This window comes from Eurytemora carolleeae, unplaced genomic scaffold (assembly GCF_000591075.1).
Source record: "Eurytemora carolleeae unplaced genomic scaffold, Eaff_2.0 scaffold1527, whole genome shotgun sequence".
NCBI lineage: Eukaryota > Metazoa > Arthropoda > Copepoda > Calanoida > Temoridae > Eurytemora > Eurytemora carolleeae.
The window spans coordinates 55,952-70,810 of NW_019397412.1; the positions used below are offsets into that span (position 1 = coordinate 55,952).

Sequence of the window (14,859 nt, forward strand, 5' to 3'; positions counted from 1 at the left end):
AAAATGTTTTCAATATAGTTTTCACAGAACGTACAGTTAGCATTGATACCTTGTATAAATTTTGAGACAATTTTATTTGTTTTTAAAGTGCCCCTAACTATTTGAAATTGCATCCATTTTAATTTATTATCAAAGAAAATATCTCTAGTCTGTTTATATGTTTTTTCCCAAAAATCAATTCCCTGCAGTGCTCCTAACTCGTTTTCCCATTTCCTTTCTCTAATCTGTAGATTTTTATTTGAAAATTCAAGACGCTTAAAAAGTTTCACCCATTTATTACAGCCCTGCACAGAATAGTTTATTAAGCGGATAAGTGGAGGTTGATATGGTGATTCTATGTTTATTCTATCGAGTGATAAATTCAGCTTTTGAATTCCGACTCGGACAACCTGTTTCAAAGAAATGTAGGAATCTGTATCTACTTCAACCCCAAACTTAGCTCCTAACTCTATTTCTGATAGAAAGACAGTGCTGTTATCTTCAAACTTGATAAAAACTAAAGGACAGTTGATGATATTTCCTATTGTACCAAACATATTCCTTTTACATTCCTCAGAATTACGCATGAATACACTAGAGCCCCATATAGGATAAATAATGATATTGTCAGGATGCATTCGTAAATGCTCCAGCAAGAGAGGTTTAACTACATGTAAACAGCCTTTCCAGAATGTATTAAGAAATATTTTTTCTAATCTACAGTAATCTATTGTGCCTAGAGCTGTAAAGAATGTATCAAGTGAATAGTTTACAGAAGTGATTAAATTATGCTCAAAAATATGTTTCCAGGTTTAAGGTTTAACTGTATGATCGAAAGTCACAGATTGCTTATTAAGGATAAAACTGTTAAATCCACGTGTCAAGATTAGTTTAAAATTTTCTATTTTTATTGACTTTAATAAAACCTTATTAAAAAAAATAAATTTATTAAATAATTAAAAAAAATATTTTTAACGTGCACTTAACACCTAGAATTTATCCAACCATCCAATTTAGTTAATGATTCTACATAAACCCTGCTCTTGTTTACTCGTATATTCAATTGACGTAGTTTTCTGTTCTTCTATTGAAGTAATTGATGCGTTGTTAAATAAAGAGGATTTTTATCGCATTGATTTATGTTACAATTCTATATTTTTAAGACGCAGAAGATAAAATAGAAGAAATACAATTTTGAATATTGATATGTTTATATAGATAAGTTAAAGGGACTTTAAGCGCAATTTCAAGTGACTCTCCTTGCAAAGATGGCAATGTCCGATTCACAACAGTAACCTTAAAAGCTTTTTCTGGTCAAGAAAAAAGTTGATTTAAATCTTTATAATTTTAAAATCTGTTTTTTTTTTCAGTTGTGGTTTCTCTAATTGGCGCATTTCTAGGGCAGGAAAAAATAGTAACTTTTAACACTTTTTTAACCTTGAAAAACTGCAGTATTTTCCACAATATTGATCAGATTAAGGTTTCCAGGGTGTTACTTGAAGTTCAACTTTTAGTCCCTTACAATTGAGAAAATTTTAAAAGATAGTTTTTTAAAAATAAACTTGTTTTTCTTTTTCAAATCATTGAGCAGATTTTTTAAAGAAATATAAAACTCCTCAAAATCTTTATACTTACGGAGTTTTAGGTCGTCCTTAGTCTTATCATTTGTGGACAACAGGGTGTTTATGTAAAATTGATTGATTTTAGGTTTTAAACCCACCGGAAAAAATATCGATTTAAACCCCCCCGAAAAAATATCGATTTTTAGAAGAAAAAATAAAGATCTGAAAACAGTAAGACAAATATATGTATTTATATGTATTACTTAATTTTACAAAATTCCAAACTTTTTACAAAATTTACAAACTTTTTACAAAATTTACAAACTTTTTACAAAATTTACATACTTACATAGGTATTTTAAATACATCACAGTCTGCAATCGACTCGGACTGGAATCTTCAGCATAATTATTAATTATTGAAAACAATAAAAAAATGATCTTATGAATGTCCCACGGAACATGACAGTAAAAAAACGACTTCGAGTTTCGTATATGATCTTTGAAATTATTTGTGGTATTAATCCGTCAACCTGATTGTCAATGTGTATATCTGATTCATAAACAACTATCACAAATCTTTCTTAGTCCTGGTATTTCAAAAATGCGGTCTGCCTTTCTTTGTGCTGCAAATTTTACTGAAAATGCGTTCAGATTTCAATTTATTTTATGAAACCAAAATTATAAACCTCCGGTAATATTGAAAGCCCAAAAAAGGCAGACCACATTTTGGTGGGTATTTTGTTATCATTTTACTTCTAAAAAAATGCTTACGACATCAAAATAAATCTTGAAATCGTCTTGCTACTGCCAAAATTTTGTACAACACACTTATATATTACAATGAAAATAATTTCCAAATCCTACGAAATTCATTTTGGGTTTGTAATTCATGTCCGACCTTGACAGAGAAATTCAGAATTTCACATCAGGTCTGTGGATCTTGAAGTTTTATGTCAAAGTTCTTCATCTGCGAATCTGTTGACGTACGTTCAAGAAACATTTGGCACGTCCGATTCCCAATGGTACCTTTAAACCTTTTTAAAATGCATGATATATCCACCACTTTACAAAATTGATTATTTTTATCATGGTTTCTCTATACAATAAATTTCGGTTTTCTGCTTGAGAAACATTGCAGGAAATTGTCAGAATTATAAACTTTTCAGGCCAAAATAATGACAATACACCTTTCACATCATTGATCAGAAAAGAGTCTTAAAGGGTTCCATTCTGAATTGGTTATGCCCTTTTTCAAATGAAGGAACAATTGAAATTACAACATCAGTCCCTTTAAAAGAGTTTATAAAAGAAAGTTCAGAATGTTACGTAAGATCTGATTATGTGACAACGACTGCGGAGATACAATTGGTTGTTTTAGGCTTTTTTTCCTTTTCTTAATATATTTTTTGTTTTAAAGGAAATTTTTTAACGAGTTTTAGACTTAATTCAAACGATTTAGTTTAAATCTACAAACCTTCATAATTTCATTAAAAAAAAATATTTAGATAAACATACAATAATATAGGGGAATATACATTAGATGTAATTTCAAGTAACTTCTCAATGAAATATCAGATTCACTAAGATTTCATTTAAACCGGTCAAGGATGAATAAATAAATACGAGTTCAACGTCTATCAATTAAAAAACGTCAATATATTGATCATTATTTGGTGGTTTTAAGGGAGTGACCAGCTATGTAAGGTAGTTGAACTAAGTATACAGTGTTGTGGAAAACTTCTTTTGGATTCATCTTAGACATATCAAACTTTTTAAAGATGTAAAGATGTAAATCCTGAGTTTGAGCGCAAATTCAACATTCAAAACTCCTACTTTGGGGGTGGCTACATTTTCAAAATTAGTTTTTTTTTAATGATTCAAATTGTTCAATTCCGTAAATAAAAATTGGAGAAAATGGGATAAAATTGATAAAACTTGAAGCAAGGCTGCAATGTACGTTTTTACAGAGGCATTAAATGTAGAAATATCCAATGGTGTTAAATAAGGTATAAATTTTGCAAGCAATTGAATATTGTTGAGCAAATTAAAAGCATCTATGTCTGCTATGAATGAAACATCTACAGGATTAGATTGTAAAAATAATAACGAGAAAGTTTATAATCGTAACTGGCATGAATGCAAATCTCAGCTTTAAGATATTTCAAATTGTTTGAATAATGCAAGATGTGCATAAGTTGGATGAAATGTTATGAAGTACAAAATACCTTAGAAAACAGCAACAATTTCTTTTTGTAAAAGCAAAAGCAGCATTTTACTGACTTTGCTGGAGAACGTTGTCAGGATCAGGTTTAAATTTGTCTTCCAGCTCGTTAAGGATGTTTTGAAGCAACTGAAGAAGGACTACCCCTCTCTGAACCACTGCGGGATTTCTGAACTTGAGGTTATACAGGGCCTGATATGGCAGGGTGGGTTAAGGATAAATTTGGTTGTGGCTAGGGTAGGTGAGAAATGTTGGACAGAGGAAGATGATCTGATGTACAGCACAGTTGCGTCGAAGAGCAGCATTCACTCTGTCACACAGATTAAAGGTCGTGTTTTGATCCTGAAATAAAGTCTCTGGTAGTGACTGCACAGGATCACAATTCTACGATAAACTCCATTGGTCTCTTGCATCTTTTGCAAAATTAAGGAGATCCCCATGGGAATGCTTTCACATAAAGCTTCCAGATGCTCATTAAAAAATTCCAAATGAGTGGAGGGTGGGTAGGGGGAGACCGCCAAAAAACAGATCAACTTCTATGACCATTGTACAAGTTTTGAAATTAGTCATTACTATGTTGAGATGATCCAGGAAGTTATTTCCCAGGTGGAACATGTTGCTCCACTCTGGGTGAGTGGGAGCAAGCCCTAAACTGGGGTTGACAGAGGGCATTATGAAATGACTTAGTAATACAGTTGATCTGAAAGTTGGAGAAAGGTTAGTTATTTTGAAATTAACCAACTGTATTCCACTTGTAAACAACAGATTCATCCCACAAGTGATAAGCACCCCCTTGGTATCTACAGATTGAAGGAAATTCCTGTAGATTGGGATAGGCTTGCTGGGAGTGAGCAGATTCACACTAGGTGGGATGTTAGGCTCTGGAACATAGGTTTCTAACATAACCAGCATTATAGCTAATGATTCTTCAATTTTATATTGTGTAAGAAGAAATTTATGCTTCCCAAGGATACCTTATTGGCTATGATGCAGTGATTTGTTTAGATTTTGGAGCAAACACTTGATAATCCTTTTATCTCCCTGGTCCATGACTTTTGTTGTTATGTTGTTATGTTCACGGTAACTTTGTGCGCAGTGATATATTTAGTTGCACTTCTTTATGCTATAATTTTAGCTTTGTATTGTTGTACTGTAACTTGAGATGTTTGAAGTAGTCTCTATGTCCACTTGAACTTAATGCAATGTATGCAGACGCACTTCTTTGTGCTCTATTTCTGTTGTTATGCACTTGGTATATTTGCACTTTCTGTGCTTTATTTAATTAAGTTATTTCTGTTGCACTGTAAAACTTTGCTGCTTTGTAGTATTCTGTTCACGGTAACTTGTATTTTTTTTATTCTGCGCACTTTATTTCACTGATGCTAATAGTTGCACTTCAGAATTTAGATGTCTGTTCACTCTTGTATTTATTCTATTTATTGCACTGTTGTAGAGTTTAAGTACTGGCCACTTAATCTAATTTCTTTTGACCCTTTCTTATTGTGCACAATGTTTTATTAATCAGAAGATATCTTGTAGGTACCTCTCCCGTAAGGTAAAAAATATGGTTCAAGTGTAGAGTTTATTAGGTTTCTTCTATATGCGATGCGAGCTTCCCATGTTGCGTACAAGGTTTGTTGCAAAAGTTGTGATGTCACTGAAGTAGACGAGAGCGATGATAAGTATGATGACAGTTATTCCACAGGATATAGGTCCACACATCGGCTGGTGTTTATTCTAAAATATGTATATGGTTAGTTTAGAAAATATTCAGTAATATATTATATTTTTTACATTAAAATGTAATGTTAAACTAATATAATGAAACCACAGAGTATTCATGATATGTAAAATGTAAATAAGTAAGCGCACCGGGTCTGGTCCTTATAGATGTACCACTTTATGTTTAGTAACTCTTATACTGGTTAATTAGTTACTACATATTACTACCATCTTACTACCAAATGACTATTCCTAAATATTAATTCTTCTCTATTCAGGATGGATCTCAGAAGAGAAGGATTCCACTGGATAAAATGATATCTACTATTTGACCAAATAAACTATGTTAAAAATAACCCTTTCTTTCATTAAATCTAAGACATTTTATTTACTTATACTTTATCAACGTCGCCTTGATGTTAATTGCCACACGGGACTTTATTCATTATGGTTATGCTACTATATTCTCCAATGTTTAAGTCCTTTTATTGGAGATGATTATTTTCTAAGTACAACTTCTAACTTGCATGGAGACATTTTTAGGTTTTATTCTAAGTATTATCTCTAGGCTAAGAAAATGTAAATCAATCAATCATTTATTTTCTAAGTCCAAATTAGTCTAATCAATTTTAAATACAAGTCCAAATCACACTGTGGTTCAAAATATAGTACTTATGAATTTAAATTACAACATTACTCCAGTTTATAAAGTGACCTAATATATATGAAAGAGCTTACCCATGATATGACGATTGACTGGAGGAGATGTTTCCTGTATGGAAGTAATTACTAGACTGAAGAAACCAGGAATCTGGTTTCCTTATATACTGGGGGGAATTTCGCCACGTTACAATAATAAAAAAGAATATCATAACGTGACAAATTCAAGGATGGTTTCCCACGGATGCCATCCAGTTAATGAGTTCCAATAATCAGATGCTGACCAATAAGACCACTAATTGTTCTCTCTCATGGAGGGAGAATATGTAATTACCCCACTTCGTTCCCTTGAGAGCAGTATCATTTTAAGAAACATAAAAATTCATCTCCTTTTTACGAGTTAGTTCCAATCAAATATTGAAGTACTAACTTTCCAGCCAACCTCATTTACAAAAATATTCTTTCTTCCTCTTGTCTTGGTCATAAGTAAGGAGTTAAAAGAAAAGAGAGAGGGGGGGGGGAGAAAATCTATTGATATCTTCATGATTATTATGGGGGGGGGGGGAAAAAGGGGAGAGAAGACACACTTACAAGAGGGTAACACGGTTAAATATACAAACTGGGGTTTAAATACATGTAAATTACTTCAGAAATCAAATATCCCTGTACTTAATAAGGATTTTACAAAATAATCTTTTCTGTTGAAATAAGACCCCCCCAAGACCGTCCAAAAACTAAATTAAGTTAGAACCTATTGATCTTGGTTCAATACAGCATGTTGACAGAAAAAGTTTTATATGTATAGACTGTAATTCTGCAGGAATATAATTTTGGATTATTATTGCGTTCTACCAAGCTAATAAGTAATATAAGCAAAAGTATATTATTCACTGCTGCATATATTGAACTTGTTTTGACAAAGATGACTCCAAATCTGAATCAGAGTCACTAAGAGGAGGTTGAAAATTTGCTTTCGCTCTTTGATGAGTTTATATTGGTGAATGCTGTTTTGATTTAATAGTTTTCTTGATATGGGAATTAGGATTATTTTCCCTCGGGGGTATTGAATGCTCATTAGAAAGCATAATGCTTGTTGAAGGAATGAGAGCGAGGTTATTATTTTGTGTTTCATGAGAAATATTCGGCTACAGTTGTCTGATAATTTAGTATATATATTAGAAGGGGGGAAGTTTCCGTATCAGGGGGTTCTTCTATTTCTTCATCTGAAGGAAATTGAATTGGTCCTTGAGGCAAATTTAATTCAGAAATTTTTTGCAAAGTTTCAAAATGTAAAATGTCTTAGTCCTGAAAAGAGTTTACTAAAACATCTTTCACTTGCTCGCCAAATTTTTTTTGATGGTTTTAAATAAAACGCCATGCTTAATTGTTAAATGCAATAAAAATAATACTTCCTCAAACTCTAACCTATCTGTTATATCTATTCTCAATCACTGCTGAAGAACTTAATCCTCTTGATGAAATCTTCCCTCAAATGTTTCATATATGAATAAGCTAGAATTAAATAGAATGTAATAAAAGGATTAATACTATTAAGTATTAGAGTTCCCACACTTGGAGAATAATTTAAATACATATATAAATACTAGATATTAAAAGAAACAATACTAATGCAGTGTCTACATTAAAGCTGAGATATTAAAGGGACAATAGTCAGGAAAAAGGTTGCAAATTATAAACTTTCTAAGAAACAAATGTCCGAGTTTAGAATTATTGATTAACTAGAAGTAGTACTTACGACAGTGGAGTTCTTGAATGGAGTATTTAGCTATTGGAGATAACTATCCAAGTGGATTTAAAGAACTGACTTTTGTAAGAGTCAAACAGAGCTTTTATAGGATATTCCATTCAAGATTTTCCAATTTTCAGACAACAATTATTTTCTTTAATATAGACTAAGGGAAGTGCAGGAAAGTCTTCTCTGATTGAAGGCCTCTGGTTAAGTATTCTGCAGTTTTTATTAACATATGTTCAACTAATATTACGACAGTCGGCGTTCGGTCAGCTATACTAGCTATACTAGTGTAGAAATAATAGAATGTTTACATAAACTATATCAGCTGATCGATACTAAATAATACATTTCAGATGCCACTGAACAATAAATATTAAATGAATATATTACAGAAATGATTTCTGTGATAGGTAATTAGTTGCTCTTATTTTTTTTAATCTGTTCCGATACATGACGTCTGTAGTTTATTGTAGAACTTTTTTACATTTCATGTCGTCGTAATTTAATAATTAAAAAAAAACTAATTCTGAAAACATATCCACCTCCAAAGTATGAGTTTTGAACGTCAAATTTTCGGTCAAACTCAGGATTTACAGATCTTTAAAAAGTTTAATATGTCTCAAATAACTCCGAAAGAAGTTTTCCACAACACTGCATACTCAGTTCAACTACCTTACATTGCCAGTCACTCCCTTTAAAGGGTACCGTTGTAAATAGGACACGGTGCTTTTTAAATGTAGGGGTACTTGAAATTATGTATACAGTCACTTTAACAATGACATATATATATTGATAGAAATACATAATTTTGAGATCTAAAATCAAAATAAATAGTTTTGTTGATAAACTTCTCCCTGTTCATGTCGCTCATGTAGTTCAGGCAGAGAGGCTAGTCCTCTTTGTCCGGCACACAGTAAAACTCTGCCAAGAAAATACAATCATTATTTATTATTCAAAATATGAACATTATTAAAACAGTAAATTTTTACTAAAAGGTCACCCAGTATAATTTAGAGTGAGATTTATCAGTATTCAATAGTTCAGTCTTTTTTTTTTGGTATTTTCCTTTACACATTTCTTCATTGACTTTGCAATCTCGTGAATTAATTATGAAAATTTTCTCTCATAAAAATGAGTGGCGGTGCCGACTGGCGACCAAATCAGATTAGCCAGGGGGCCGGAAACGTGTGTGTACCAAAAGAGAGTACAAAAGAATCTCGGTATTTGTACAGTCTAGGAGAGTACATTTGTTTATTGTTAATTGTTTACTTAAATATAAGTTTAATATAATGTAATATATTATTTATATATTTAAGTCAACACTATAAGCCAAATTTTCATGCAAAGAATATAATTTGATTAAAGTTTACAATAAACTACTCGTTATTCAAGATTAATTATAATTGACGACTTTGTTCTGCAATTTCCTTGACTGTAGTCATGTTTTGTGTCTGTACCAAAGAAGTGTGCGTGTGTAATACCCAACTGGCCAGACCAACGCCATTTCCCTTCCCTTTATTCTTATTGCCTGGGATTAGCACCAAAATAATCACCCTCCTGAATTCAGGAAATTATAACGAATTACATAAATTTCTTATTTTTTAAAATAGCCGATAAGGATGAGGACATCAGAAACAACGGAATTGTTTTCCTGCTTTATACTTAATGTGCATTGCCAAAATCAATTAATATTTTCTGAATACCAGTGCTTAGGATCCGGATTTGGATCCGTTGGATCCGCAAGTTTATGACTTCCTGGATCCGGATACTCAAAAATATTCAGATCCACGGATCCGGATCCAAAGGGTAAAATATTAACCAAAAACTTCAAAAAAAAAAACTTTTTTACTCCAAAACCCCATTTCTGAACTTTTGAAAAAACAATTGAAAAAATAAAAACAAAAAATTTGAAATTTATTTTTTGTAAAAAAAATCAGTAAATCTTGAAGAAATGACCTGGATCCGGATCCATTTTTTCCAGTGCGGATCCAGGATCCAGATCCGGATCCGCATCGAAATTAAATGGATCGTAAGCGCTGGAATACCATATTTAAAGGCAGAAAAGACAATTCAATCTTCCGATCATGGATTAGAATTTCCAGTAGTCTCTCAAGTCACATACTTTAATAATACTACTAGATTGGAACCGCTTTGCCTCCAGATTTTTATCAATTTTTTAAAAATAATTCAAACCAAACTTAGAACATTCCAAAGTTCCCCGATCAAATTTAGAATAAAATCGGTCAAGGGGTATAACAATTATGATCGGATGCATCAACAAAAAAAAGAAGATTTTTAATTATTATATAAAGATATCTACCTGTGTAGGCATTGCCTTCTCCATCAGTCTGAACCATATGCTGGATACATAGGATATCCCTGGAGTCCACTCTTACACTCACCTAGACCCAACAATACTTCATTTTATACCAAGGATACCAGGGAGGATATATAGGATGCCAGGAGGGGGGGATACATAGGAGTCCACTTTTATACCCAACGTGACCTTCATTTTGAAGAGGAGGAGGAGGGAATGAAAGCTTTTATACTATGGCAAGTTGGGTTTCCTTCACAGAGAATGATAGAGATTTCAGCCCATGCTTAACCAAACTAAAATTTTAACAAAACAATTATGTTTAGGGTTATTTACGACATATTAGAAAGATTAAAAGGTTAGGTGGAATAAGGGTTTCTATGACGTCAAAGGACCGCTAGTAAGTAGTTTTAAGAAAGTTTTTATCTGAACAAGATTGTTAACCAAGGTTAACATTGTAATGTGCAGGATAGGAAGTGCCAGGCTTGTTAAATGATTATTTACTAACTAGTTTATTTATCATGCACCCGTTTCCTAAATCCTACTAATACAAACCCTATAATCAGGGACATATTCAGGACTTTTTCAATGAAAGGGGGGGGGGGCTTAGCACCCAGTATGGCCCAAAAACCTCTTGAAAATAATAGATTTAATTAACCCAAGGGGATGGCGGCTGAACCCCCATAGCCCCCCCCCCCCCGTTCTGAATGCGCCTTTGGTTAATACCCTCCTTGAGTTATAAACACATAGATTTACAAAATAAAAGGAATCACGTAAACAAACATTATTCCGTATATCTTTGCAACCAAATGGTGTAAACAGTACAGTGAGTTCACCTCTGAAATTTAAAAATATTGCCAATATCTTGCAGATTTCAGTTTGAAAGGCCTACGACATTAGGTTCAAAAATATAAGGATCAAGGGTATGAGGAAAGTAATAGACATAAAATAATTTGAATTTAATCTGAGTCTATATTTAGCTTTTAACCTGAGTCTATATTTAGCTGAGATCGGAGCAAGAACATGATAGTTTTCAATCATCTTCGAACAACTTTTAATCTAAACAAAGTTTAATATATATTTTGTCTTAAAATTAGAAAAAATAGCATAATGAACTTTAGTACAGACATTTATTAATTAAGAGGGACTGTAAGCGTAATTTCCAGTGAACCTCCAGGCAAAGATGACAATGCCCGATTTACAGCAGTGCCCTTAAAATTAATCTGATTAAAAATGTGAAAGTCACTTCCGCCGAGGAACCCGCAAATGAAATAATCAGTAATAGTGATATCTAATATTTAATCAGATATTGACATCAAATCAAAAATATATTTAATTTTCCCCGTCACAATTTAAAAAGTTCTATAATTTTTACCAGTGTTTCGGATCTAGATCCGGATCCGGTAGGATCCGTATCATTTGGTCGGATCCGGATCCGGATCCGTATCAGGAAACGTTGATATGGATCCGGGTAGCGCCAAAAATTAACCAAAACCATGGAATAAATAAATCAAAATGGTTCGTAAATGTATTATTTACATGACGAAAATTTTTCAAAATTATCTTTAATAATTTAATGTTTACATTTATATAATAGTAATGACGACATTTTTAACTTTAGGATTACTATAGTTTATAAATTATAACCTTGCATAACATTTAATAGGGAAAATCCGATTCACAAAATCAAAAGTTATCTCGGATCCGGATCCGAATCAAAATGATATGGATCCGAAACACTGATTTTTACTTTTTAAGCGTAAAATGTAAGATTTAGTTGTCCAATGCTTATTTGCCATCAGGTGTTTTTCGCTGAATTTTAACTTACAAAGATTTTTGTTTGAAAAATGTTGAAAGGGACTATGAGAGTAATGTCAAATGACCCATGCTCCATTCATAAATGATTAACAACGGAACCCTTAAAAGCTTTGTCTAATCATGTAGAAATTATTTTTTCATTCGGGGTTTTTCTGCCAAAGTGACATGCTCATTTTAATTGCTAAAAGAATTAACGGAAATTCACAGAAATAATGACATCTCGAGTCAGGAAGACGGGGTTTTTTTCCACATGTTTTTTAACACCTATAATATGGTACACGACCAATCGGGAGACATCTGTATTCAGGGATATTTAAGGATCCTCTGAATAGGAAATGCAAAATCTTTAAAAAAAAACAATATTCATAAACGTTATGTTTTATGTTTAAAATTGGAGTATTTCTTTAAAAGTTGTAACCCCTGAATGCAACAAGTGGCCGTAAGATGTCAGTCAAAAAACATTACATGGAACCGTAGCATGGCGTGCCGGGACACTATAGGCCTACTCAGCCTATCCAGGTAGAGTGTATGAGCAGTCTGTGTAGACTGTGGGCAGTGCTATCTTTGCATAGAGGGTCACTTAAACATTACGATTACAGTCTCTTTAATTTAAAGTATAAGGTTTTCAAAACCAAATACATATATTACCGAAATATCCGAGTCCCCAAAAATATTTTCAGTGCTGAAAACTATTTTTTGTTGAATTATTTCCAGCTTCAGGACATCACAACTCATATCCAGGGATCCAATAATATCCTTAACAAGTCAAATCAGGGGTGTATATTTTCTTGAATATTATAAATGAGACTCTTTAACGTCCAAATTTTCCCCCGGATAAAAAAAACCATTTCCACCCCATACATTCCTGCAAATCTAATTCGCCTTATTATCTTAAACTTTTAATAGAAAAATCAGATAGAACAAGAAAAAAGGACGGAAAAAAGATTAAAAAGGAATTGACAAAGAAGAAAGAACCCAAAGTACAAGGTATGGCAACACTTCAAACTGTACCTGGACTAAAAAATTATTCTATTGACAGAGAGTTTGTCTGTTTAATTTTTACGATATTTTTTCCCAAAAAAAAAAATTCATAAACGATCGTTTGAAAGGTTCGTTTTAGAATGGTTTTGGGTTTCGTTTATCTTGCATAAATTTCTGTTTGGAATAGTGTCAGTAAAGCAAATGTTAAAAAAGTTGGAAAACATTTTGACTAAGAACGAAAAACGAATCAAACCAAAACAACTAAAATTACTACGTGTGTCATGTATGAAGCGAAAGAGAAAAAGAGGCTAGAACATGATGGAGGGACAGGGGGATAAAAGGAGAGGAGAAAAGGGGAAGTTACGGAGTGTGCAAGACTCATTTGATGCTGGACCGGCGGGTTTAGCGGACCTAATCAGGAAGCTCTTGAAATACATGTTAAAAACAAGTACAGGAGAATAGATAAAAAGAGAGATAGGGGAAGGATGGTAAATTAAAAAGGGAAAAAAGATGTGTTTGTNATAACCTAACAGAAACAGTTTAAAACAATATAGAAACAGTTAATAACCTAACAGAAACATTTTAAAACAATATAGAAACAGTTAATAACCTAACAGAAACAGTTTAAAACAATATAGAAACAGTTAATAACCTAACAGAAACATTTTAAAACAATATAGAAACAGTTAATAACCTAACAGAAACAGTTTAAAACAATATAGAAACAGTTAATAACCTAACAGAAACATTTTAAAACAATATAGAAACAGTTAATAACCTAACAGAAACAGTTTAAAACAATATAGAAACAGTTAATAACCTAACAGAAACATTTTAAAACAATATAGAAACAGTTAATAACCTAACAGAAACAGTTTAAAACAATATAGAAACAGTTAATAACCTAACAGAAACATTTTAAAACAATATAGAAACAGTTAATAACTTAACAGAAACAGTTTAAAACAATATAGAAACAATGAAAATTAGAAAGAACAAATTTACTAACTGTTAGAAATGGTTTAAAAACCTACAAAATTATTACTTAAAATTCATCACAAGTATTTGATTTAAAAATATTATTAAAAATGATATTTTCTTACATATGGTTAGGTTGATGTTAAAAGCAAGATCATCTGAACCCTCCTCATCACCCCTTCCAGATCTGCAAGCATTGAAAGTATTAGAAGTACTATTTAATTTTTAAAAAATCCCATAAAAAAACCTTCCCTTCAGGTAACCCTTGATTTATAGAATAGCGGGGTGGAGGAGTAGGAGGAGAAGGAGGTGAAGGAGGAGGTGGTGAGGAAAGAGGAATGTCCAGCAACAAATTGTCCATATAAAGTATATCTATGTTATAGCAAGAAATATACAAGAAAAAGGTAAAAATAGGAACTACCTATAGGACAGCAGGGGTAAAGAGAAAAATGGTTACAAAGCTAATGTAAAGAGCAGCAATGTTATCAAAAAAATTAGGGAGTAAGCAGTTTATTGTCCTAGACTTAGAATTGAATAAAGAAGTAAAACAGTTCCCTATTGGAACCATGAAGATGTAGGATTTTTAATATAATATTAATATTAATTAAATAAAATATTTTTAGCAGAAACTGAAATAGAAGACCTTTTTTTATTCTGTTTGTGGTTGTGTCTCTACTTAATTAAAAAAAAAACTAAGAATAAAAAATGATTCCTGAAAGTTTTACAAATAGTAAGAAAACTTTTAAGTTGTGAATATAATCTAAGCAGCAGAAAAACTTGCTGTCTTAATAATGTTATATAACAGACTATCATGTAGAAAGAAAAATTTCAGTATATAGATAGTAGAGGGGAAGGAGAAGATGATGGGA

General features: G+C 32.1%; 1 protein-coding gene and 1 long non-coding RNA gene across 2 annotated transcripts; both read right to left on the reverse strand.

Annotated features, from left to right (window-relative positions):
* Nucleotides 1–1,972: 1,972 nt before the first annotated feature.
* Nucleotides 1,973–3,289, reverse strand: LOC111714147 (uncharacterized). The gene is made up of 2 exons (XR_002767903.1): nt 2,267–3,289; nt 1,973–2,130 (listed from the first exon to the last, which is right to left on the reverse strand). It is a non-coding gene; the product is annotated as an uncharacterized LOC111714147 (long non-coding RNA).
* Nucleotides 3,290–8,667: 5,378 nt separating this feature from the next.
* Nucleotides 8,668–12,786, reverse strand: LOC111714146 (cell cycle checkpoint protein RAD1). The gene is made up of 5 exons (XM_023489194.1): nt 12,680–12,786; nt 11,202–11,272; nt 10,467–10,509; nt 10,220–10,301; nt 8,668–8,820 (listed from the first exon to the last, which is right to left on the reverse strand). The coding sequence occupies exons 1-5, from the start codon at nt 12,764–12,766 to the stop codon at nt 8,789–8,791; spliced, it is 315 nt and encodes a 104-aa protein (XP_023344962.1). The 5' UTR covers nt 12,767–12,786; the 3' UTR covers nt 8,668–8,788.
* Nucleotides 12,787–14,859: the final 2,073 nt, after the last annotated feature.